Genomic DNA, 26124 nt, shown 5'->3' with positions numbered 1-26124 from the left:
GATGACACAAAGCACACTTAATGTTTCCATATTATAAAAATGCAACATGAAAGATATTTCACATCAATTTTTTTTTGATTTAAAGTCTTTTGTATCCAAGCCTATTATTTCTGTGAGGCATTTAATACTTGGTTAAAGTGACCAAAATGGGGTTGAAAGCATGCATGCCCTCTATGCTAGTGGCTTCTCAAACACATGCTAACATGTAGGCTCCACGAGATGTTCCGTACACCCTGTGGATATTATGCCTTCCTCTGCCTACTCACAGCACTTCTTCAATATAGGCTTAAAGTCACAATGCAAACACGGGGACCTTCAACACTGCAAAAATGTGCCATAAATGCCAGGAAACAAAAAGGAGCTTAGCTACAGAAGTAAAAGAGGATAGCAAATTTCATGGGGGTAACCCTTGCCGATATACCATCCTGGAGCAGAGAAAGAAAACGAGGATAACAAGCACAGGAAACACTTGGTTCTTGAGCTGGCACATCATAGCTACATCCCACGCCATCCTCAGTACTAGTCAGTGTGACATTAAGAGACGACATTTATTGAAAAACTACTAAAAAGCTAACACATATATTTGAGCTTAGTGAGAACTCTGCAAGGAAGCATTATCATTCATGTCTGAGGAATGAAAAACAAAACCTAGGTATTCAACAATGGAACTCACACAGCCACAGCAGCAGTCTGAATGCAGGGCAGACAGCAGCACTGCAAGCCACAGCCCACCTCACACTAAGCAACAAGCTCTCAAAGAGCACGGTGTGCTTCTCATGGCACAAAAGCTAACACAAAGCTTTCTGGTTTTCTTAGACACTATGTTTATTTAACATTTTTCTTCATTACCCATAAGGGCATGTGAGAAATTCTTATTTCAGTCCACACTGGGCAAGCACTAGGAAACTATCTCCAAACACCCAAACTATGGCAGCTAGATAAAATGACCTGAGCAAACTGAACTAGAGAGACAATGAAAGCCAAAACTTCTCAAAAGGTCAAACTTTAAAAGTTGGTCATTTTCATGAACTATTTAGGCGCTCTCCTACCTGTGCTTAATGTTCTATGGTAAAGCCAACGGTGTGACAGGAGGGAAAGAAAGGCAGAGCCCAGGTGACAAAAACCTGCTGAAACGCCATCTGAGTCAGCACCAAGCTCAAGACATTCGACTCCTATCACACTTCCACTTCTAAAGTGGCCTGCGCCTCTCTCTCGTCGCCTCAGTAAAGCAGGGCTTCAAAGCACACACAAGTGTGTTGACTTACCCGTGCTGGACATGTGGTTCACACGGGCAGGATTCAGCAGCTCCACCGGCTGGTCTCTGCCAGAAAGTCCATCTGAGGAGAGGAGACACTGGCTTCAGAACCATCAAGTTGAGCAGAAAGTTTTCGGCAATGAATGGTATTGGAAAGCATGTGTGCCCCCTCCTCCAGAGCCACCAGCCCCACCCACCTTCTTTGAGAGGACAGTTTCAGTTCCAGCACTGATTATTTTTACTTGTCAGAGAAAATGAAAGACTCTTTGTAGAATAATCAAAACAGCCCCCAGTTGAGATAAGGTGAACTGGGATTCCTGCCTGAGGGCATCTGGTTGAGCTAGCAGGGCTCACTTATATTTAGCCCAGACTGGGCTTATCAGAAGAGGGTTTTTCTGCAGAAACCGCAGGCATTAAGATAAAGAGCTCCCCTTCTTGTGAGATAACAATGAAGGGTCTGGACTTAGACACAAACACAGCAGCTGGGGTACATGTGGCAGTCACAGGGAGCAGGGTGCTGGGGTACTCAAGCAGTCTTGGGGAATGCCTTGCCAGCACTAGTGGACTAACACAGATTGCACAATAATTTCTTTGAAATCCATTTTTAGATCATATTCAGGAACCAATCTGGCTATTCTGACTTGAGGCATGAATAAGACTAGAACCCACCCACCACCAAAGCCTGGCACAGAATGGATGTATATCTCCTGGTACCTCTGTGTTCCCCAAACATGAAGGAAAGAAGACCCAGAAAGCCTCACAGAACCAGACTTTTCCTTTAAAATCCGCTTGTTCTGCAGTGACATGCATGCCATTGCAGACTTGCAGCAGCATTCACTCATAACAAGGCAGTCATGCAGCTCCCAGAGAGAGGGTTTCAAAACAGACAACAAGCAGATAACATCAAGATAAGCAAGGGAGCCAACCTGTGCGTCTTTGGAGGAATTCCAACTCAAAGACAGAAAGACGCGTTGGCCCAGGAGACCCAAAGCATGCCCATCCACAGAATAGACGGCAACATGCAAGAGGTCATCTGAATCACACAGGAGACAGAAAGGGACTGCTCCTCCGCACCACTCAGAATCAAGGTCTAGCAACTCTTAGCGTTTCATCATGGTCAGAAGAAGCCCACTGAGCCTATCTGGGATACTGATATCTATGCTCCAAGGAAGACTCAGAAGTCACTAACACATTTTAAGGCAACCACTAGTTTCAAACAATCACCCTGCCACTTAGAGGCTGAAGGCTTTCTCAAGAGCATGGCCACCTGAGACAGCCTGACTTAAGAACTGTAAAAACAACAGTCTCCTCAAAACTTTGTGACTACTCAGAAAGAAACCTCGAGGGGCAGAAAATACTTTCTTTCCTGCAAAGAAGTGTTCATTGTAGAAAGCAGTAAAATGCCCCAAAAGGGGCATTATGTATGTACGTATGTATGTATGTACGTATGTATGTATATGCATGCCTGCATTGTGTATGTGGTGTATGCGTATGTATGTATTAAAACATTTTAAATTCACCATGAAATCCAAAGACCGCCTAGGCTGGTTGCAGGATTCCAACGGCTAAGTCAGGAGCAACCTGCAGGGAAACCTCCAGCCTTACTCTGAGACCCCTTAGGGTTCTTTTTGTTCCTGCTACCAGTGCATCAGCAGAAGGCTTCTACCAGTCTCCTCTACTTCCATCTGGGAAAATCCCAGGTTTAGTAGCTAACCAGTTAGGAGCACTCCAACCCTGGTACCGTTTCTGGAGTGTGGGCTTGAGTTGGTGTCTGCCCTGAGCTCTGAAGGCCCAACGACTCTGGATGACACGCAAGTGCCTATTACATTCCTGCAAGAAACTTCACACTTCAAAGTGGCTGGTGTACAGTTTAAGTTTCACAGACAAAGTCTTCTCTGTGTGGCTGTATATTTTCATCAATATGTGGTGTGAATGAGTCTTGGCCCATATACAGGATCTCTTGGTTTTTTACTGGTATATGTCTCTTAGCCTTCAGGATAATGTTTACTGTGCAGACAAAGTGCTGTCTTGCCTCCAACAACAATACAATGATAAATAACATGGATTCTACACATAATTCAGACCTTAAGCTTGACATGTTCCAGCCTGTCCTACAACAGCATATGTTGTACCCTGACACCCACTGACTCTGCTACCAGCTGAGTGAACCTTCTGATTTACTATCTACCTATTGCTCACCTTGACCCAAATATAGAGACTGGGGCAACTTCAAGTCTAAAATATAAAATAATAATAATAACAACAACAGCAACAGCTTATTCTAGAAACAAACAAAAAGCTTATATCTTTTTTTTAAATTTATTTATTTATTAAGGATTTCTGCCTCCTCCCCGTCCCCGCCTCCCATTTCCCCCGATCAAGTCCCCCTCCCTCATCAGCTCGAAGAGCAATCAGGGTTCCCTGAAATAAAGGACATTGAGCTTATAATTCGCGATCCTAGAGAAGCTAAATAAGAAGGTGAATCCAAAGACAAACATATAGGCATCCTCCTGAATATTAGCCTTCATCCGGCGATGAAAGGAGACAGAGACAGAGACCCACATTGGAGCACCGGACTGAAATCCCAAGGTCCAAATCAGGAGCAGAAGGAGAGGGAGCACGAGCAAGGAACTCAGGACCGCGAGGGGTACACCCACACACTGAGACAAAAAGCTTATATCTTAAATTTCATTCTGAATATAGGATGAAAACTTGAGTTCTCTTTACCAAGATACGAGCCAAACTTTGTCCTGCATGTCCACACCAGGGATGTGCTGCCTACTTGTTACTGCCATGGTACTGCAAAGCCTACACTCAAGTAATTCTTGTTTTACTTAACAGCAGTCACAAAGCACAGGAGCAGTCATGTGAGCAATTCAGGCACACCAAGGAGAAGCTGCAAAGCCCACTTAGTCCACCTCACTATTACCATAAGAGGGTGAGTGTCCCATGGGACAGTTTTGAAAGGGCTCACACACAGAACTTCCGTGAATGCTTTGTTATGTTTGGTCTACTGCATATGTTAGCTGTTATTCTTTTGATTTATGAATTAAACCTTATTACTGGTACATGTGGACAGAAAAAAATAGCACTTACAGGAATCAGTACCCTCTGTGGTTTTGGCATTCACATCTTGAAATACAACCTCATGAATTCGGGGGCAGCTATCTTTGTATTCCATGTTTATTATTAAAGATAAAAATAAACACCCATATGAAGATGTACATGATCCCCAAAGTCCCCAGGTATAGAACTGGGGTGGTTTTGAGATTAGTTTTAACTGTCAGTGTGACAATCTATAATCACATGGATAGGCAGTCTTAATGAAGAATTATCTAGATCAGGTGGGTCTGTGGGAGTGTCCATGAGGGGTTGTTTTGATTGCTGATTGATGTAGGAAGACACACTTTAACGTAAGAAGGGCCATTTCAGGGATAGGCTCTGAGCTATTTAAGAATGAAGAAAACCAGCTGCAGACAAGCAGCCAGCAAAGATGCACTCATTTCTCTCCACTCTGGACTGTGGCTGTGCTCTGATTAGCTGTCTGAGTTCCTGCCTTGACTTCCCCTAACTGATACAAGTGTAAACCAAATCCTTTCTCCCAAGAATTGCTTCAGTCAGGCTGTTTATCACAACATCAGAAAGGGAACTAGAACAGAGATCATTCATCCTTATCCTGGTTCACAGACCAGGCAACACACTCAACTTTACCAGACAAGAGATTTTATGAGCCCATCTCTAGTCTTCCTGGTCCCACCTTTATATACTAGATCAGTGGGTAGGGTTGGCAGCTCCAATCCTGGAATCAGACTAGTAATCAGACTCTGAGTCATCTCACTAGCGTAAACTGGATATGAATGAAGAAGAACCAAAGACATTCTACTGCTCAGAAAGTCTTAAAGACTTCAAGGGCCCAATGCCAGGATCTGGACCAAAAGCCATATTCTGTTTTTCTTTTACTAGGGAGACTGCTGCACTCTAAATATGGTATCCAAATCCCTAGTCCTGGACCTTCACATCTTTGAGTACCAGCCTCAAGACAGCTGGAATCCACTCTTCTGCAAGTGAACCTTTCTTCATTCAGCTGTTCACAGTAAGCCAACTGCATCCTGTGCAGGGTGTGTTGCACATGGATGTTTGTTTCTTATTCTTTTTGCTTGCTTGTTTGTTTGTTTTTCATGAGAACAGCCAAGAGGTCTGATCTTTTACCATCAGTCAATAGATTACTGTGTTGCAGCTGGCATCTCAATGCTCAGTCAGCTTGCTGGTCTTGCGCCCAGTACCACACCTTCCTGCCCACAATAGTTCTGTACAGTTTTTGATACATTCTTCTCTAGAAGCAGCCAGAGTAATGGTGGCCCCTGCACTATCAAATTCACAGGAATCGGTTTCTGAACTTCCCACTGCTCCCACACAGAAGAGAACCACAGCCTGGCTGCACCTGTGACCCTATTAAGTCTCTCAGAGTTGCTTTAAAGTATTCGGTGTCAAACTCTCTAAGTGTTTGACCTTTTCACTTCAATATTAAAAACATTATTAAAACATTAAAGTTTTAAAACTGTTTAAACATTTTAAATGTCTACTTTAGTTTGCTGGTGCACATGAGCGATGGGCATCCTTGGATCTTGTTAAACTCTGACCCTTCCACGCATCGCTTCCCTCAAGCTCTTTTGATTTAAAGTGGCGGTCCTGTTGCTCCCTTTCCAAACTGTATGTTGCTTTTTCTTACAGTACTGGGCTGGGGCTAACAGCACTAGGAGAGTGACGAGGACTCCTGCCCTGTTTCTAGTCTTCCTGGCAATGTTTTGGCAAGAAGCATAGCACCTGTTGTAGGTTTCTCACAGGTCACTTTTACCATGCTGAGGAAGCTGCCTGGCGTTTCTGGTTTGCCAAGACTAATCTTTAATCAGGTATGATTACTTGATGTATTTAACTTTTCTGCTTCAGTCCAGACCACTGAAACCCCTCCCTCCATCTGAAAATATCTCAAATGCAGACAATGTTGTTTCACTTGGGAAAAGACCTGGTCAAGTTAGTTGAGGTCAGAGACAGTAAGAAGTTAGAGTGAGGAACACCCCTCCACTCTGGAGTCAAATCCTTCACACTCTTCTCAGGCTTAGTGTCACACTTCAACCACTTTCACAATCAAACAAAAAATACTAAAGCTACTTGGTAGGAGACTGTTTGATACAGGAAAGGCCAAGGTATTTATGATGATGAATGAATAGCATGTTCTTTCTCCTGAAGATGTTTTCAGACATACGGTTAATAGAGAACCTATGGATAAGTGGCAGCTATAATTCAGACTGCTGGTATTCAGTCTTTCAGTCCACTGAACTTTTTAAAAACAATCTTTACACCAGTTGTGGGTTCCAAAAATAAAGGTGGCCTGATTCTCTGTGTACTCTGTCCCACCTTGTTAGCACCTACTTTAAGATGGTTTATGCCAGCGGTTGCTCATAAAACACAGATTCTATCTCCTCAGGTTCCTTTGTTCTGATGCCCCTGGCAATGTTAAACAAGACTAGTCAGGCTATGTCCTTCCCCAATTCCCATGAGTACACTTGAGAGGAAGACAGCTATTCATATCACATCACATCAAGGGCCCTTACATGGCACAAATATGATGTGTCCAACAAAATATAGGTTGAAACCTGATTTCCAGATAGTTATGAAGAACCTTGAAAGGTACCTAGACATGGTTCCAGGTCTGGCTCTGCCATGTACACACAATCTTGGGCTCCACAGGCTACATTTCACACTCCTATTCAACTTCAAAGCAGGGAAATAACAGATCTGTCTCAGAGATCTGAGTGAAGACATTTCCTATTTTTCCTCTTTCCTTCTTGTTGGCCTAGCCCAACCCCTAGAGAGCTCAGTTCTTGCTCTACACACAGAGAGAAAATGATCCCACTCCTCTTAGACCCACCCTTGCTCCTTTTATTATCTGTTCCAGCCACCGAGTTCTTATGAAAGGTGAGAGGGCACTGCCACCCAGCCGCGGCCTGGCTTACCACACAAGGGACAGAAGGAGGCACCCAATGTCACTTTTTGACAGGAACCATGTGGCTCTGAGAAGAAACTGCAACATGTTCTGGGATGTGAAGTTGCAAGATACAGAAATGCTGATGTTGAACTAAAATCTGACTTAATGAGAATGGGAGAACTCCTGAGTTAAGGATATTTGTGTATGTATGTGTCTTATTAAACTAGGTAGCAGGGAGAAACTTTTTTTAAAAATAGGTTAGGGGCAGCATGATGGTTCAGGGGGGTAAAGGTGCCTTGCCCTAAGCCTGACAATCTAAGTTCAATCTCTGGGACCCAGACGATGGAAGGAAAAGCTGACTCCCAAAAATTGTCCTCTGATCCGTACACACATGTTGTGGCGTGCACAACACACACACAAATGCATGCACATTCAAAGTAAATATATAAAAATAAAATAAATTTGAAAAAATAGGTTAGCTCATACAGCCTAGGACAAAAAAAAAATCACAAAAATAGTCTATTGAACAAAGAAGGAACATAAATGGCTTACTGTTGTCTGAATAGAAGTGACCCCCACCTCCCCTGCCAGGACTCCTGGCCATGAGAACAGCAGCCTGTGGCCTCTGCAGTATGAGCACTGCTCACTGCTTCCTTGCCCAGCAGTGGCTTTACTGGATTTGTTTGGATTCAGTGGCCAGCACACCATCCCCTTGGTCCATGGTCAGGCCACTGTCTACCTTGACCTTACCAATGTGATCATGGGTGGGATCTTACTGGCTCCAAGATAAATCATTCAGTTAACTTATACAAGTCTGCCATGAATGGTTCAGAGACAGAAATGGCCAGCTACCAGATTCCCCAGCAAAACTATACCCTACTACCCTCCTCTGCTGAGCACTCCCAGCCCCCATGTCCCTTTACTCCATAGCCCCTTCCAGGCAAGACAGGATTGCACACCCAGCTAAAATCAGGCTCAGCTTTCAATAAACTCGGCTCCTCCCTGTGTGAATTTCACTAATAGCCTTGAGTGCCCCAATCCATTAAGTTCTGCTTTTTCTTGCCACACAGGTTATTGAGAAATACCAAAGTTCTATAATAAAGCTCGCATCTGCCCATTAATAGGAATTAAACTTTAATGAGTAAGTGTCGTGAATTCCTCAGGCATGCCCAACAGAGTTTATGTGTATTTATTAGAGAAAATGAAAATGGAAGAAAGAATTTCTTTCTCTAAGCACTATTTTTCCTTTGGGGTAATCAGGCAGACATTTAAAATGTCAAGGATAACCTATGAGGTGTTCTTGCTGTTTTCCCCCTAAGAATCACAACTAGCTCCAGCCACAGTGAGGAGGAGGGAGGGGAACCAGTCAGGAATGATTTCTTTTTTCATCCTGTTTTGAACAAGTGACTGAAGAGAAAGGAAAAAAGAGAAAAGAACAGCTATTAAAATGGAACCCCAGTGACAATGGAAATTGTTGGAAATGCTTGCTCAAGAATAGACACTCATGGTTTATGGGCAGCTCTCACCTATGGAATGCCTTAACCCCAGTGCACCACAGAGGCAGCTGGCCACTGTGATCCTGCAGCTGAGTAGGAGCTGGGCTTACTGCCCTGGCCCCGAACTGAGAGGGAGATCAGACTACACAACCCAGTGGATCATCAACCCTCAATATCTGAGGTGCGGTGTCTATGAGCTTAAACTGCTTTCACACTGGAGGTTCTAAAACTGTTAAGTGTACATGGGAGTGTGATGGCATCTGGATTTGCCTGACATGTTCAGGACCCAAGTAAGACAGGGTGTATGAAGTGGGCATGGCAGAGAATTCCAGGGCCTTAGAGAGGGAGGCGGGGATCACAGTCCTTTCATTTAAATCCGTTTAAAATTTTTCTTGAACAGTCAAGAATAAAGATAGGCCTTCCTATCTTCAAACGAATGAAACCTGTCTAGCTTCTCTTCTCATTAACGTTACCATCTTCTTTGGTGTATTGCCAGCCCCGCGCTGGCCAATGAGTGCGCACTGCTGGCTCCTGGTCAATCTACAAGCAGATGCTGAACTTCTAAGGTGTGAAAAGAACACAACACAGAAGCCCAGGACCAACACATATCATGCCCAGCTACACCAATCCTGCATTAGGTGGGCTTTCTCCTCTGTTGAGCTGACTGAGATTGGCTGATATGAAGTGGTAGTAGGCAGACTGGTCCTTAGCCTGGCTATCCATGCTTCTCCAAAGTTCTATCTTAGCACAGGTAGCACATTTGGCTTGTGTCAAATCACCAGGCAGGCTCACATGCTATCTCTAGAACATGCTCAGGCATCAAATAGGACAAAGCACGATAGATAAATAGATAAATAAAAAGACCTCTGCCCAGACACTCAGATACCACACAGAAGCCTAAATCTGCACGCAAAGGAAAGCATGGTCAGGCCTGAGCCACAAAGAACCCAAAGCTGGATAGCACTCAGGAAATTTTCTCTAGGAAGATATAAATGTGGAAAAATGACACACCCGCACAGACAAGAAACTCTAGTAAGAAGGAACAAACAACATGTCCAAAGAGAAACATGTGCAGAACACAACACAACCATAGGCAGACTGTCCAGGGGGAGAACAGGCCTGGCCTCGGGGCTGAGGGTCCTGGCACACAGCCCACGGCCAGGTGTGTCAGAGACTCAACAAGCACTGACTGAACCAGTAGGTGGGTAACAGCAAGGGAGCAAAGGAATATGCAAAAGAAACATCTTAGCCTAAATGGTTCCCACAGCCTGGGTCCATCCTCTCCTGGCCAGTGGAAGATGTCTTGTGGAAAGAGCTACACAGTGGTTCTCGCTGGTTTCTTTCCAGGAACAGGTCTTCCCCAGAGAACAGGACATTTATAAGTGAGCTCACAGATCAGGAGACAATCTCGCAGCCAGCTCACTCATCTCCATGCTCAAGAATACGTCCATCTGCCCTGTATGGGGAAACAACTGAGTGCAGTGTTTCAAGGCAGTTTTACTCTGAGGAGAGGAGAGGAAAAAGATGTGCATGTTTCCAAGAACCTGCATGACAAGTGATGGGTGACAACTACAAAGGAGAGTACAGCAGCACCCACAGACTCTTAACCTCTGTGCGGCAGCTCTCAATACAGGCACCTTCAGTCAGGCAGGGAAAAGGGACAGGGACACAGTTATCTCAAACAAAAATCAGTCCCAGCTCTGATGCCACTGGTGAAGAACTTCCCTACTCCAGACATCAGCTGTCCATCTCTGTTAGCTGCAGCCTCTCTTTTCCTGCCAACTCTTATTTTCAGAAACAGCATTTTAAAGAGAGCCTGGTGAGAGGGTGATGGTTGTGACCTGGGGCCTTGTGGCCTGCGGGGTTTAGGGTCAGACACACCCGGCTACATCAATCTTGCAGAACCAGTCTCCAGCTAGACTTCCTCGTCTGTTGAGCTGACCAAGACTGGCTGACATGAGGAGTTCAGTTGACTTACAAAGAGGGAAGCCCATGATCTGAGTTCAGTCAGAGATTAGGCTAGCCCCTCCCTAAGGTACTGCACCTGATGATGCCAAAGCATCTGATGGGAGTGCAAGACTTCCTGCAAAGTATGAGTCAGCAACCAAAACTACTTTATGGATGAACCTACCTCCAAGCCACTTTCTACACTGTTAAACAGCACAAGTTAGTTAAAGGTGTCTGTGGTTAAGTGACAGGAAGTTAAAAAATAGGTGGATGGTAACAAGCAATGAGTCATTAATCCACAACAACAAACCCTAACAGCCATGAGAGGAAGTCAGAGGCAGCTCACCCTGTGGCTGGACAGTGCTGAGAGCACCCACCTTGCATTGTGCTTGCCCTGCAGTAAAAACACCTTTCAGAAAGACTGGTCTGCCTTAGATGCCAGAAGGAAAGAGAAGGAGACTAGTACACAGGGAATTGCAGCAAGTACTCAGGGGGTGGGCTGACCATGGGGTCTCACTGGGTCAATGTGGACTGCATGAGAACTTTCCCTTCTACTAGAAGGCCACCTGGGTTCAAAAACTTCCTCTCCTGGAATTCTGTGAAATACTATGCCCTTCAGTTCACTAAAAATGCATTTTCTTTTTCTACACTGGTCTCACAGGCTCTTCATAGTACCGAGCCTATGTCCTGAACTGGGAGCCTCACAGAAGCTCATGCTTTCACCAGTCAGGCACTGTCTAAGAGCTTCCTGCACCTGAGCTTAGTCCTCGCCAGGGAAAAGGACAATTACGGCCCTTGTCCCAAAATAAATGAGAAGAAAGTTTGCGCTGAGCAGGTTGCAGACCAGGTCAGACCACTGGTATGCACACAGGGCACTAAGCACAGGGGGCATGGCATCACTTGGCCATGACTGCACTCACACAGTGAGGGCTGAGCAGCTGGCAGGATATGAAGGATACACTCTGGGAAATACCAAGTCCTGGCTCCCCAAACTCCCAACAGCCAAAAGGTCTAGTAACAAGACAGTGTGGTATCAGTGCTAGAGACTGAGTCATTATTGCTTTAGACAAAAGCATGTGAGGGACCCATGTGAGCTCGTAGCCTCTAAGCAGGTATCTGAAGAACACGCAAGAAAGAGTAATGTAAGGGGCATCAGAAAGTGCCCTCCAGGAGGAGTAAGCCACAAGCAGAGGATGGAACAGGATACAGTAGGGCAAGAGCCATGCTTGTGTGTCCCAGAGCTATGATGAGGATCATGGGGCTCATTTCAGATGCCTTGAAGGATGGGACTAAAGAGTAAACTGGGCATGGGAAAGAGGATGGGGGAGCTCTTCCAGAACCCCAGGACTGGGGCCAACACCAAGTCACCAAGGAGCTGGAGGGGTACTCTCTGGGGTCCTACTCTGAAAGGCAATCCCTTAGGACTATCTGGCAGCCTTTATACAGCTTGGTCAGGTCATGCCACCTGTAGAGGTGCAGAAGGCAGAGGCCTGGAGAGGGCACCAAGCATACAGGGAAAAGAACATGAATGACAGTGTCTGTTGATTCTTGGAGACCTGTTCAGCACTTTGAAGAACACCTCTACTCTTCCTTAGGTCGTTATGCTTTTCTCAGAAAAACAAAACCACAATGTTTAGGATTTGTTCAAAGGCTCAAATTTCACAATCCCTAAAACTCCATGGTGTAGTTTGGTTTTACCTGCTCTGCTGACCATGTGTCAGTTCTAGGTCTACTGCTTCAACAACACACTCTCCAGCTGCCTTGAACAAGTGCAAAACACCTCCCTGTCCTGGGCTAAGCTCTGGCGTTCTGAAATAGAGTTTCAAAAGGAAGACACAGTGGCATACTGCAATCTATTTTCTACACATCCCACCCAGGCTTGTGCAAGAATGAGTGTGCAGTGAGATCCACAATGGAGCTGGTTGCTTTATTTGGTTCTCTTGTTTGCCCCATTGTAGCTTGTGCTCTCTGACTGAGACATGACTAAGTACAGGGTGACTGTCTTGGTGTGTTACTCTTTATCTGGCAGGTACTACCTCTTGGACCAGTTTCTCCATAATGGCTATGGCAGCAAGTCAAGCTGTGTAAATAGAAGAAACAGCTGTTCTGTATTCCCATAAAGGTTCAGAGGTATCCTCTAACTAAATGAAATGCCTGTTTCAACTTTACAGCTCTGAATATCACTATTAGGAGCAGACCAAGCTAAAGCCTGCTCTCCAGGACTGGGGTCTTGGAGAAACTATCAAACAATCCCATCATTCTAAACCTCAGCACTCAGGTCTCCAGGAGAGAGAAAACATCAGGGGGCAACAATGAATGGCAGACTGAAAATTCCAGAGAGTCTGAGGACACTGCCTTCTCCTACTAGACGAAGTGTCTGCAGTTCCCATTACTACTCTGCTACTTCAGGGCCAATACTGGCTGAGCCTCGAACAGCTCACTTTGGTACAGAAATTGGGCATGCTGATCCAATAGTATTCCAATACTGTTCCTGTTACAGGTCAACCATCTAGGAATATCTTATAAACTCTGTGTGCTGTCAACAGTGCTGCTGGCATCTGGCTCTCCTCCCTGAAAAGCAACTAGAAAAGAGCTTTCTTCCTGGAAGCCAGCAGGGTCTGCCCAGCTTGTCTGCTCTGACCAGAAAGATGACTTCTAGTAGACTAAAAATGGCTTACATTACAACAGACCCTGGAATGAAGACCAGAGTAGGAACTGGAAATCCAATCTAGTAAATTATTCTGGGAGAGATGTTCAAATCAAATGGAAGTGCTTGACCTAGGTCTGTTCAGACCCTACTATAAAGCTCAGGGTTCATCTGGATTTTGTCAACTTAGGTAACCAATAAGACTGGATAAACTCCAGGGCAAGTGTGTGGCCCTCAGCACTTATAGCCCCTCTAGACCTCCTGTATCTCTGAAGAGCCTTCCTTAGGGGAAAAAGGGGAGAGATGCAGAGTGGAAAGAGGTTCTTGGGTTCTAATACATAGTCAACTTTTAAAATGTCACAAAAATTTCCTTAATTTTTGTTCTAACAGTGCAGAGCACATTGATTTCATTATATCTTTTTAAAATTTTTCAAACCATAATTGTATTTAAAAAGAAGGACACCGCATATGTTAGGCAAAGTGTGTATAGTTCCCATCCTACCAAACACTACTTAAGGCCATGATCACACAGTGACTTCAGCCTTGCCTCCATCTCCACACACTTCCATTTGCTTTCTGGACTCTTAATAAATGTTCTCCCACTGAACTGGGTACATCCTGGCTGTTTAAAGCAAGAATCCCATAGCACATGACTCACCCCAACAAAGACAGTGTGCCCGACCAAGTCTGCAAACTCTAGCAATCAACACTACATTTCCATTATGCACAGTATGGATGGACTCTCACAACTTCTCCAATGCTGGGCCCAACTAAGATGACATTATTCCTTTTAAGACAACCAAAATTCAGCTTCTAAAAATACAGCGATTTCATTGTATTGTGCTCTATTTTAATCGTCTAAAGATAGAGCTATCACCAGGAGAAGCAATTTGCTATTGTCTATGAACTACTCTAATGTCACTGACAGGATGTGGATTTCACCTGCAGGTTCCACATGACAACTGCAAATGGTGGTAGCAAGGTTTTGGCAGTATAGTATAGGCCACCTGGCTTCCAAACCATGACTCAATGGCTACAGTGTAGTTTATGGATAAAAATGATTACCTAGTAGGCCACATGTTCCGCCTAATGGGCCATGCAAGTGACTTTGTAGAGCTAGAAGAGGTTCCAGACAAGGCAAAGCTCTCATGGGCTGCCCTATAGAATTCTCTCAACCAGGCCAGTGAAAGAGAAGGGGATACTTAGAGAGAAGAAAAAAAAGTCTCTGCAGGTTGGGACCCCCAAACCAGTGTTCATGTTGGAGATGGCCTCCTGGATCATTATTTGGGTAGTTCTGGAACCCCAGGTACAAGAGTTAAAGTAAAACTTGTCCAGAATCTGGGAAATCTGAAAGTCCCATGAAAACAAGAACAGCTCTTCAGAGAGCAATGTCCTATTTTAGATGAGTTCTTCCAATGAAAATTTAAAATTATAAATGATTGTGAGAATAGCTCACAACCTAAAAATTAGTGAAAACAACAAAATAGAAAAATAAATTGTAATATAGCTACAAATATTGTAAGGAAATAGAAAAGGCTATAAAACATGAATTTTAATTATTGACATTTTAGAAAAGTTAAAAATAAGTTAATATTTACACTTATATTATAAATTGTATTTATCTATCTGCAAGATATGCGAGGACAATGGTAGCATAAACCTTGTGGGAGTGACCAACCAATGAATGATTTAACTTAAGGCCCACTCCATGAGATGTAATTCAACACTGGTTTGGGTTACCAAGAACCAGAGAATAGATAGGCCAGGGACTATGGATAAAACTAAACACTCTTGGTCTTAAAAAAAAAAAAAAAGTGCAGTGATAAAATGAATCCATTCTGCTATACTTATAGATCGGTGCCTTTCTCAGCCATCAGGAAAGAAGGTTCCTTCTGCGGCAGATGGGAACAAACACAGAGACCTGCAGTCAGACATTACACTGAAAGAGAGACAGAGAAACAGTGAGACAAAGAGTAGAGAGAGAGGGAGGGAAAGAGAAAGGCAGGTAACAGAGATACAGACACACAGAGAGACAGAGAGATGGGAGACAGACACAAGTTGGAACACTCATTATTAAATGGGAAGTGTCCATTACACACCTCCTCTCAGGGCCTAGGGAACCCCACTGAAGAGGAAGTAGAAAGAGTGTTAGAGCCAGAAGGGACTGAGGACAGCAAGAAAAGGAGGCCCTTTAAAACAAGATCCTATAGAACAGTGGTTTTCAACTTTCTGAATGCCGTAACCCTTTTGTACAGATCCTCATGTTGTGGTAACCCCCAACCATAGAATTATTTCCGTTGCTACATCATAACTCTAATTTTGCTGTTATAAATTGTACTGTAAATATCTAATATGCAGGATATCTGATTTGCGACCCCTATGAAAGGATCATTTGACCCCAAAGGGGTCACAACCTACAGGTTGAGAATTATTGCTCTAAATCAATATAATCAAAGCTCATATGAACTCAAAGGGACTGCAGCAGCATGCATAGGGCCTGCATGGTTCTGTACCAGGTCCTCTGTAGATACATTATGTCTTTCAGTTTAGTGTTTTTATGGGATTTCTGAGTGTGCACACAAGTGGGTCTCTGATCCTTGTGCCTTCTCTTGGGCTCTTTTCCTTCTGTTGGTTTGTCTTGACAAACTTCGATATGATAGTTTTTGTTTTATTACATTTTATTTTGCTATCTTTTATTATTAATCCTTAGAAGCCTATTCTAAATAATAAGATATAGAGAGTGGATGGATCCAAATAGGAGGTCGGTATAGGAGAAATGGGAGGTGTATAGGGAGGGAAAATCATAATCAGGGTATATTATGTGAGATAAGAATCTATTTTCAATAAATATGCAAAGTTCAAGAAGTCCTTGTTTTTTACTGCTGAGTAATACTCTAATATGTATATATTCCATACTTTCTTCATCCATTCTTCCATTGAAGGGCATCTAGGTTGTTTCCAGGTTCTGGCTATTACAAACAATGGTGCTATGAACATAGTTAAGCATATACTTTTGCTGTATGATAGGGCCTCTCTTGGGTATATTCCCAAGAGTGGTATTGCTGGGTCCAGGGGTAGGTTGATCCCGAATTTCCTGAGAAACCGAAACACTGCTTTCCAGAGTGGTTGCACAAGTTTGCATTCCCACCAGCAATGGATGAATGTACCCCTTTCTCCACAACCTCTCCAGCAAAGGCTATCATTAGTGTTTTTTATTTTAGTCATTCTGACAGGTGTAAGATGGTATCTTAAAGTTGTCTTGATTTGCATTTCCCTGATCGCTAAGGAAGTTGAGCATGACCTTAAGTGTCTTTTGGCCATTTGAACTTCTTCTGTTGAGAATTCTCTGTTCAGCTCAGTGCCCCATTTTATAATTGGGTTGATTAGCCTTTTACGTATAAATATATATTCATATCATATACTTAATTCAATAAATATATATTCATATCATATACTTAATAATAAAAGTTAAAGGGGATGGAGAGATGGCTCAGAAATTAAATGACTTTTTGCTATTACAGAGGATACAGGTGTGGTTTTCAGTACCCACATGTTGGTTCACAATCATCTTTAACTCCATTCTCAGGAGATCTGATGCCTTTTTCTTATCTCATGGGTGCCAAGAACACACATAGCGTACATATATACATGCAAACAAAACATATAAAATAAAATATACAAATTTAATAAAAAAATTTTAATAACAAGAGTTAAAGAATAATAATTATAGGGGTCTGTAGAAATGGTTCAGCAGTTAAGAACACTGGCTGCTCTTCCAGAGGTCCCAGGTTCAATTCCTAACACCCACATGGCAGTTCCAGAGGACCTAGGACCCTCACACAGACACAGATGTAGGCAAAACACTGATGTACATTAGACAGACAGACAGACAGATGTTTTCAAAAACAATAATAGCTATAATGGAAAAAAGGAACCTAGAAAGAAAAAAGAGAAAGAGAAGCCAGGTTTTTGTTTTGTTTTTGAGGCACGTTTTCTCTGTGTAGCCATGGCTGTCCTGGAACTAACTCCCTCTGTAGACTAGGCTGGCTCTTTTCCCCTAGTGCTGGGACTAAAGGCATGTTCCACATCTGCCCAGTTAGGGTTTTTTTTTTAAGGCAGTTTTTAATGCAAGTTTTTAAACAAAATAAGAATAAAAGCAATTTTCTAGAATTGATTATTAGATACAGTTAGAGGGAAAAATAGAGAACAAGAGTACAGACCTAGACGACTGTAATGTTACAAAAGTAAATGGACAAGGAAAAGGAGTGAGTGATTAGTAAATGAGCGAGACAGGCAATACAGACCTAGTGTGAACTACTGAAGTAAAAATACAAATATAAAACTCAATAGTGCAAAATTCTAGACTTCACAAACTTTAGATTTGTAAGTAGTATAAATAAGTACAAACCAGCATCTAGATGCTTTGCAGCAAAATATCTAAACATCAACATGGGAAGATATCTATATAGCACTGAGACAGTATGGCAGGTTAACCATGAAAAACAAAAAAGAAAGCTGGGCTGATGCTTCATCTTTTAGTTACAATCAAAGATAGTATCTAATATTTCCTCTGAGAACAACATATTAATTGAATTTTTGGAGGTAGGAGATAAAAGAGTAGCTGGACTGAAAACTACTTTCTAATAGCAGTGGAAGAAGGAAAAAATAAAAGATAAAGAAGCACCCTCAAACTGCTAAAAGGTGTAGCTAACTACATTTCTGTACTCAACTAAATGTATATTTTAAAAAAAATGGGAGGGGGAGACACTTTCAGACAAACAAAAATTGTTTATTGGGAGTTGGAGAGATGGCTCAGAATTTAGGAACACTTATTTGCAGAGGACCTGGTTCAGTTCCCAGCATTCACATGGTGGCTCAAAAAGCACCTGAACCTCCAGTACCAGGTATCTGATGCCGTCTTCTGGCTGACAGGAATCAAGCACACACACACAATACACACACATACACACACAGAGGCAGAACATTTATACATATAAAATAAATAAAACTAAAAATATTTGTTTACCACTCTAAAATCACGTGTCAAAATAACAACTAAAGGATTACTTCACAATGAAGAAAAGTCATATCCATGGTGGAGTGAGATGATCAATGCAATGCTAAGATAAAACATTAGTAAACATGAAAGTAAACACAGCTGTGTACTAAATAACACCAAGTTGACATAATCACCAAGACCACTTTTTTCCACGAGAAGCTGTTTTTCTCAGACTTGTTTCTATTGTGTGTGTGTTAAAATCACTGTTTGGAACACCTTGCTATAGCTTCTTGTATAAATACAAATCCCCCAATACAAAATTTCCTTCTCCATTTTGGCACTAGAAAACCTAAATCAGTACATTTTCAAAGGATGAAGCTGGCTGTGTTTCATTTCTAAGACCCCTTGATGCCAACTTCTTTATTCTTGAATGCAGCTGTCCCTAAAACCAGAGGGCAGAGACACTGCCCACTGTGGCTGCTGCTTTCCAAGGAGAGTAGGCAAGTGACCACAAAACTCTGCAGAAGCAGTCTAGTGCTACTACAAGTAAGGCAAGGCTCATTAACCCTGCTTGGAAACAAAAGCTGCCCAGAGCCTGAGTGACAGCAATCACCGCTGCACATGGACTATTCTCAACACAAACCACTTGACACCACATTTGCATGTCCGAGAACCCTTCTTTGAAATCAGCCACACTTATGCAAAAGCAACCCTTTGTGGAAAATAATCAGCAAAAGATTGCTTAGTTAAAAGTAACCAGCTCTTGGGTAAGGCTAAACCACTCTATGCAAATAATTCTGTATTAATGCAAATATTATGTTTGTCTTTTATTTTAATGCAAACAGCATCTGTTTTGCACAGCCACTGCCATTGCTTTGTAGCTTGTGCTGAGACTCAACTGAGTTCCAGCTGCTTGTTAAGAGTGGAGAGCAGATTTTCAGAGAGCAGAACACGCCAAACAACCCTTCAAAAGAACAGAAAGCAAAAGAATCCCATGGCTTCCTTCTCACTGAAGAAAAGAAATCCAAGAACAGATCCCAGAATCTCTTTTGTGGAAGTTTAGCTCTGTGTGTATTGGGGGTAAGGGTGTCTTTATTAAAAGTCTGGAAGGAAATTAAGATTCCTTTTCATCAGTATTGCTATAGGATAGGGTCATTTCAGGTTCCCTATCCTCAGCTGCCCAAGGAACTAACTGGGGACCTCGGCTTGAGCCCCTGGGAGCCACTCTAGGTTCAAGTCTCTTGCCAACCCTAAGGTGGCTCCCTTAACTAAGAATTGTGCTTCCGTGCTCCCCTATCCAACCTTCCTTTATCCCAATCCTCCTTTTTCCCCAAGTTCCCCCCATCCTCCCCTTCTGCCTTTTCTCTCCCCATCTCCCCTTACCCCCATCCCACCCCACCCCCAAGATCCCAATTTTCTCCCCGGCAATTTTGTCTACTTCCCATAGCCAAGAGGACAACTATATGTTTTTCCTTTGGTTCACCTTCTTACTTAGCTTCTTTAGGATCACCAATTGTAGACTCCGTGACCCTTATTTATGGCTAGAAACCAATTATGAGTGAGTACATCCCATATTATATCTTGCATATCATCATAGAACCTTCATCTGGTGATGGATGGAGATAGAGACAGAGACCCACACTGGAGCACTGGACTGAGCTCCCAAGGTCCCAATGAGGAGCAGAAGGAGGGAGAACATGAGCAAAGAAGTCGGGACCATGAGGGGTGCACCCACCCACTGAGACAGTGGAGCTGATCTATTGGGAGCTCACCAAGGCCAGCTGGACTGTGACTGAAAAAGCATGGGATAAAACTGGACTCTCTGAACATGGCGAACAATGAGGGCTGATGAGAAGCCAAGGACAATGGCACGGGGTTTTGATCCTACGTAATGTGCTGGCTTTGTGGGAGCCTAGCCAGTTTGGATGTTCACGTTCCTAGAAATGGACAGAGGCGGGAGGACCTAGGACTTACCACAGGGCAGGGAACCCTGACTGCTCTTTGGACTGGAGAGGGAGGGGGAGAGGAGTGGGGGGAGGGGGAGAAGGGTGGGAGGAGGGGGAGAAGGGTGGGAGGAGGGGGAGGGAAATGGGAGGCTGGGAGGAGGTGGAAACTTGTTTTTTTTTTTTCTCCTTTGCTCAATAAAAAAAAAATTCCTTTTCATTAATTGATTTGCAGAAAAATCCATTCAGAAGAACACAGATTAAAAAGGAAAGTTGAATGTGACCAGTGGGTCTCTAGCTCCGCACCATGCTGTCTAACATCAGCCCAGCCAATCAGCCACATTCCCCACCTCTGGCAAGAAGGGACTATCTGAAAATTTCCTTGACAACACCAACCTCCCAAAGTTACTCCACTAGTACTTTTCTACCTCTGTCTACAGATGGAGAAAGCTCTTATTGTGTGTGCCTGTAGAGAGCTGTGTGGAGCCACACCTGATGGCGATGTAGAGAGCTGCGTGGAGCGGCACCTGATGGTGCTGGCTCCCGCCCTCCGCGATCCGGAAAGCGAGTGCTCTCTGTGATAATCAACTCCGATGGCTAAGGCCTGATTCATGCTATTATCACGCAATGATTGTCAGCTGCTTGCATATGCGTGGACCTATGGACAGTGCCCACCTGGCAATCTGGAATTGGCGGCCCATGCCTACTTAAGGGCTGGGAGAGGTTTGCCCGGGGAGAGAGGGGGAGGGGAGGGGGGAGAGGGAAAGAGAGAAAGAGAACAAGGTCCTGAATAAACTGCTTGCAGGAAGAGCTCCAGTGTTGCGTCTTCCTTGCTGGTCAAGGGGAGCCGTGACAAGTGGTGGCCCGTACGGGGAACCTCCAAACCTCTCTCCGTGAAGCCCAGAACTTACTGCAGTCAGGGGGTGCACCGGTAAATCCTCAGGTGAGATTGAAGATCCGCGACAAAAATCGGGTTCTCCGCTCTCGCCGGTAGAAGGGAGAGCGGGGCAGTAAGAGCTGCGACAAATAACGGACGGGTCAAAGTGAAACTAAAAGAAAGAATGGGATTTTAGAATGGGTGCTTCAACATCACACCTGATTTTTCTGGCTCTTAACGAGCTGTTATATTCAAAAAAATTAAAAATAAAATGGAGCACATTGGAGAGGTTTTCGGCTGAATGTGACACAATTGCCCCTTGGTTTGCCGTCTCTGGCAATCTTAATGTGTCATCCTGGGACAAGCTTGGTACAACATTCATGTGGTTTGAATTACCAAGATCTCCTGAAATGTTGCAGTGGAGTGTGAGTGGTGGCGGCTCCAAGGCCAAGCAGTACTGAGGGGCTGCGAAGCTTGCAAACCCTGGGACCTGCCTCAAGGACTGACAGGCAAGAATGCTAGGCCCACTTTCAGTGCAGGCCTCAGGGCACAGAAGTGCAACAGGAACACAATGAGGCCCATTGGCCTGGACCTCTGTCCTAGCCCAGGCCAGAGGGCAGGGCCAGAATCCGCCCCACCCGACTGGGTAGTGGCCAGCTGCTCAGCGCCTCCATCTTCCAGCTTGGTGAGGAGGTGGAACCTCTGCCTCTCCCCAGTAGTTGCTGTGACCCACATCTGAGCACGACTGGAAAATGTAAATTGTAGTAAATACCCCTAAGAATGCAGTGTCCCCGCTCAGCAGGAAGTAGCCAGACAGATTGACAATGCCCAAATTCCCTAAAAGATTAAGTGGGGCCCTTCAGTGGTTGCAGAGCAGCAGGCCTGCTTTCCTCAGTTCTGCTCCACCCTTCAGTGGTTGCAGAGCAGCAAGCCTGCTTTCCTGAGTTTCGCTCCACTCCATGCACCAGCTTGGACCCAGAACGAATGCAGTGGGGCTAGAAGGCAGCTGGAGCAGAGCTTTACTAGGTGGCTGTGGTGGAAGGCACATTGCCTCAGCCCAGTCGGTGCCTAACCTGGTGGATGCCACAGCGGTGCCAAGATTATCAGCAAATGCAACAACAAGTGCTGGAGCTGAGACAAGCTGGAGCACAGAACCCACAGGGCTGCCCGAGAACGCAGCGCAGCCGCGGGGCAAGGAAAAGGCTGTGGCAGTTAAAGGCTCTGCACGCCGCTGAAGAGTCTGCGGCAGAGCGAATTTGAATCACTGTTTTATAAAAAATTTAGAGGGGAGAGAATGTTGGGAACAGTGAGACCCCAGATCCTGAATTTGTTTTCCCCTGATCTGAGTGCCTACAGCTGCTCTGAGCACGAGACCTCCAGGAGTTCCTGATGGCAGGAGAATGGTTTCTGGTGGGTTTGGCTGGGGTGTGGCTATCTCTATATAATCTGCCCCTGAACACAATAAAGGGGGTATTCTTGGGGAAGTCAAGGATGACTCGTGTCAATTTACTCATGCAGCTAATTTGTCTAAAGAATTGTCTAGCTATCTTTTAGGTAATTGGTCTGGTGAATTAGAAAAACAACTGGAAAAGCTGCAAGTGGCAATTGCGACTGCAAATTCCACACGTATGGATACCAGCCTGGCAGAAGGACTATCCTCCTGGATCACTACAGCCATGGATCATCTGAAGGAGTGGGCGGGACTAGGAGCCCTAACAGGCTTAATGGTGCTTGCCTCCCTGGTATGCCCATGGTGCATTTGTCACATAAGGGTTTCACAGCATCGCAATGCAGTTATGATCATTCAGGCCTTCACGGTCATTGAAGCAGGACAGTTCCCTCAAGCTTGGTTATTTATATTTGAGCACAGGATGCGAGGCTTGCGCACTGCACTTGAGGTCAGAGAAGTCGACCTCAGGAAGAGCAAGTCCATGTTCCCTCGGCACCACACTCCTACTCACATATACATAGTGGTATTCTGTGATGAGCAGTATTGTGGACTATGAAAGCTGGGGCAGGTGTAATGTGTCCCAAGTCATCATTAGAATGAAGAGAATGACACTAAGACCTGAGAAATGGGAGAACAACATCTTGGACCAAGTCATGTTATGAGAAGGAAAGATGTCAGAATACAAGATACTTGAGGACCAGGGTTTGTTGTGTGTCCAGTAAAGGTTTCAGGGTCTCTTCCTCCACCACAGGTTCAAAATCCTCTCTGAATGAGGCCTATATGCCTCGTTCTCTTCTTTCCAACAGCTCACACTGTGCCAGGACTGTCGTCAGGATAGGTTTCTCTCACAAAGCACTCTGGGAAAGAGCTTAACAGTCAGGTCTCATGTCCACAATGGTCTCCACCTAGGATATGAGCCCTGTCTCCCCTTTCCCAGGAAGGGCATGAGGGCAGGTCCACTGTACTGGGAGAGTGGCTTAATCCCTTCTGGGATGGGGATTTTCATCTGAACCCAAGAAACATGCAGAGAAGCCCTATCCTGTCAGCAGCCATGACGTAAATGTAGCCTTCTGGGAGCTGAGACCCAGGCAGAGAAGCACCACCCAGGGAGCACTGGACCTGGGCCTGCAGACTCCCTCTCAACTTTAGGTCAACATCAAGACTCAGAGGATACAGTGCCCCTCTCTCTCTCTCTCTCTCTCTCTCTCTCTCTCTCCCTCCCTCCCTCCCTCCCTCCCTCCCTCCCCCTCTCTCTCTCTCTCTCTCTCTCTCTCTCTCTCTCTCTCTCTCTCTCTGTGTGTGTGTGTGTGTGTGTGTTGAGGTCTGAGCATGGGGTGAGAAAGATTAATAACATTTATCAGATCCAAAAAGATAAATAGAAAACATGTAGGAAAAGGTTGAGCTGAGCTTCAGACCAGCTCCAAAGTCTAAAGAGATTAAATCTACAATGGAGCACTTGGTGGGTCCCACCTGATGTGCCACAGATAGAGAAAGGGTGTCAGCCCAAAATCACTCTAAGTGGAGCCTGTGTGTGACCACACCTTCATACCCGCCTGGGGTCCAGTGCCTCAGGAGACTGCTGTTTATGTTTCTGTGCAACATCCTGAGAGGACATGATGAAATACTGTTCAACTATTACCCCAAACAGACACCAGCCAGTGTACTGAATGACACATAGGAGTCTCAGGTTCACAAAGGGAATCTTTTGGTAGGAAAACAAAGTCTTTGAAGGTGTCTCCTTCCTGAACAAAAGATGGTATCCTGAAAACAGATAGCAAGACAGAGGGGAAGGCCTGGGGTAAGAAGCAGCTGGACATTCCCAGAAAGCTAAATATCCAACTCAGATCACAGACTATATTCCTCCATTACTCCAACAAGACAGAGCAGCTACTATCACCTGTGTTAGCTGGTAACTCTGCCAGAAGTCTAAGCAAGGGCTACAAAAAATTCTGACAAAGTACATATCCAAAGGGGGTTTGGGTCACCTGAACAGCATGGTAGTGCCATAGAAGAAATCCCACTCCAAGGCATGAAGCTGCAAATGAAAGCCGTTGGAGTGTGGAGGGTATTTCACTGAAACCCCCTGACGTTAGAACTCACAGGAAAATGGCTACCCACTCCATACATGAGCATAGGTCCCTGTAGCTATTCAAAGCAGCATCATTTCCAGGAGATGAAATGGATTTTAACAGATTAAAACTCTGGCTCAATGTCAGAGGCCACAGTAAGTCATTTTTAGAATGGGAGCTTAGATTCCCCAACAGAAAAAAAGAAACAGCATAGCTCTCTATGGAATCATAAATGGAGGAAGAGGAGAAAGAAGCTTAAATGTAGGCAGAATTAGGAGAACACCTAATTAGAAACAAATTAGGGTTTTCTGAAATCACCCTTTTCCTTGCTTGATCAAGTCAGGAATGAGGTAATTCATGACCTGGCAGGACTGATCTCCAACATATAGCCCAAGAACTAACGGACGGGGTCGACCCTGCACTCTCAGGCAACAGTCAGCTACCACCTCAGTCTCACCCTGTGCCCAAGTCTATGTAGGGGTAGAATAGGGCAACAATCAGGTTGATGGTTGAGCCCCTCAGTCCAAGAGTAAAGATATGTTCTGGGAGCTGCAGAGACTATAAGGGACAAGTAGACCATTGAGGAGCCCACCCCAAGGCACTCCGATAAGAGCATAAGGGTCCCAGTGGCTGGTCTCTTCTAGGAATCTAGGTCCCAGCACCTATGAGTAAACCTGATTCACCGGTGCTCTGGGAAAAACCCCTGACAAGGAGCCCAGCAGAAGCCAAGTCATAGGTGAGGCTCTTCCTGTAAGAGGGAGTTGCCTAACCCTCAAACAATGAGAAAGGGGCCACATACTGCCCTAGTCCAGGGATACTACTTGTAGAGACACTGCATTTGCTGCAGTGCAGCCTGTGGAGGAGGGATTCCATCCACAGCACTTGGATGCTAAGAAGCCCTCTAGACACACATTTTGTTTAAGTCCTCAGTTGCCTTGGCTCAGGTTCATGACACATCTACAACCAGGGAATGTGCTATCAGCCTCCCTGTTCAGCTGGACAAACACTGCACTTCTTTACTTTCTGATGAGTATACACACAGCCTCCAAGGACACAGCTGCTCCAATGGTCACCCCAGAGAGGGCCCCGCCCAAGGCATAGCAGCCTCCCTTTCCCTTTTTACTCAACTCTCCAGCAGATAAGGCCTCCAAGTCTAGAGAGCAGCTGGCACTCATTCATATGCTAAGCACGGCACTGAACTCCTCTGCACCCCTACAGGCCCTATAGCTAGGCTAACAAATGGCTGCTGTTGGAGAAGGGGAAAAAAGACAGGCCTAGAAGTAACCTTGTAAAGAATATATTCTAGAAAGACAAATGGTCAAGAAGGCCTTGAAGTTGAGGGTGTCAACAACGTTTGAAAGAACTCCAGGAGACAAGACACTACTAAGAATGATGGCAGTCCTGACACTGTCCCTGAAAGAGGACGGACACTAACTACCTGACTAGCCTAGATCA

At 44.7% G+C, this 26124-nt stretch overlaps 1 protein-coding gene across 8 annotated transcripts in view; it reads right to left on the bottom strand.

The window, feature by feature from the left end:
- LOC121433402 (histone deacetylase 4) overlaps positions 1 to 26124 on the bottom strand; it is a 257632-nt gene that overhangs the window by 123088 nt on the left and 108420 nt on the right. For 6 of the 8 annotated variants that reach the window (XM_041631766.1, XM_041631765.1, XM_041631768.1 and 3 more), the window contains one exon: positions 1266 to 1337. The exons of 1 other annotated variant lie outside the window; for it this stretch is intronic. In XM_041631766.1, coding sequence (XP_041487700.1) covers positions 1266 to 1337 — 72 coding nt within the window. Of the gene's footprint in view, positions 1 to 1265; positions 1338 to 21184; positions 21291 to 26124 lie in introns of all 8 variants that reach the window. One more of the 8 variants, XM_041631771.1, reaches the window with a different exon arrangement.

Source organism: Microtus oregoni, unplaced genomic scaffold (genome assembly GCF_018167655.1).
Source record: "Microtus oregoni isolate MIOR12 unplaced genomic scaffold, Mior012 000038F_ref0000394, whole genome shotgun sequence".
NCBI classification, from domain to species: domain Eukaryota; kingdom Metazoa; phylum Chordata; class Mammalia; order Rodentia; family Cricetidae; genus Microtus; species Microtus oregoni.
The sequence above is the reverse complement of the archived record's forward strand: the minus strand, read 5'-3'. Positions and strand labels throughout refer to the sequence as shown.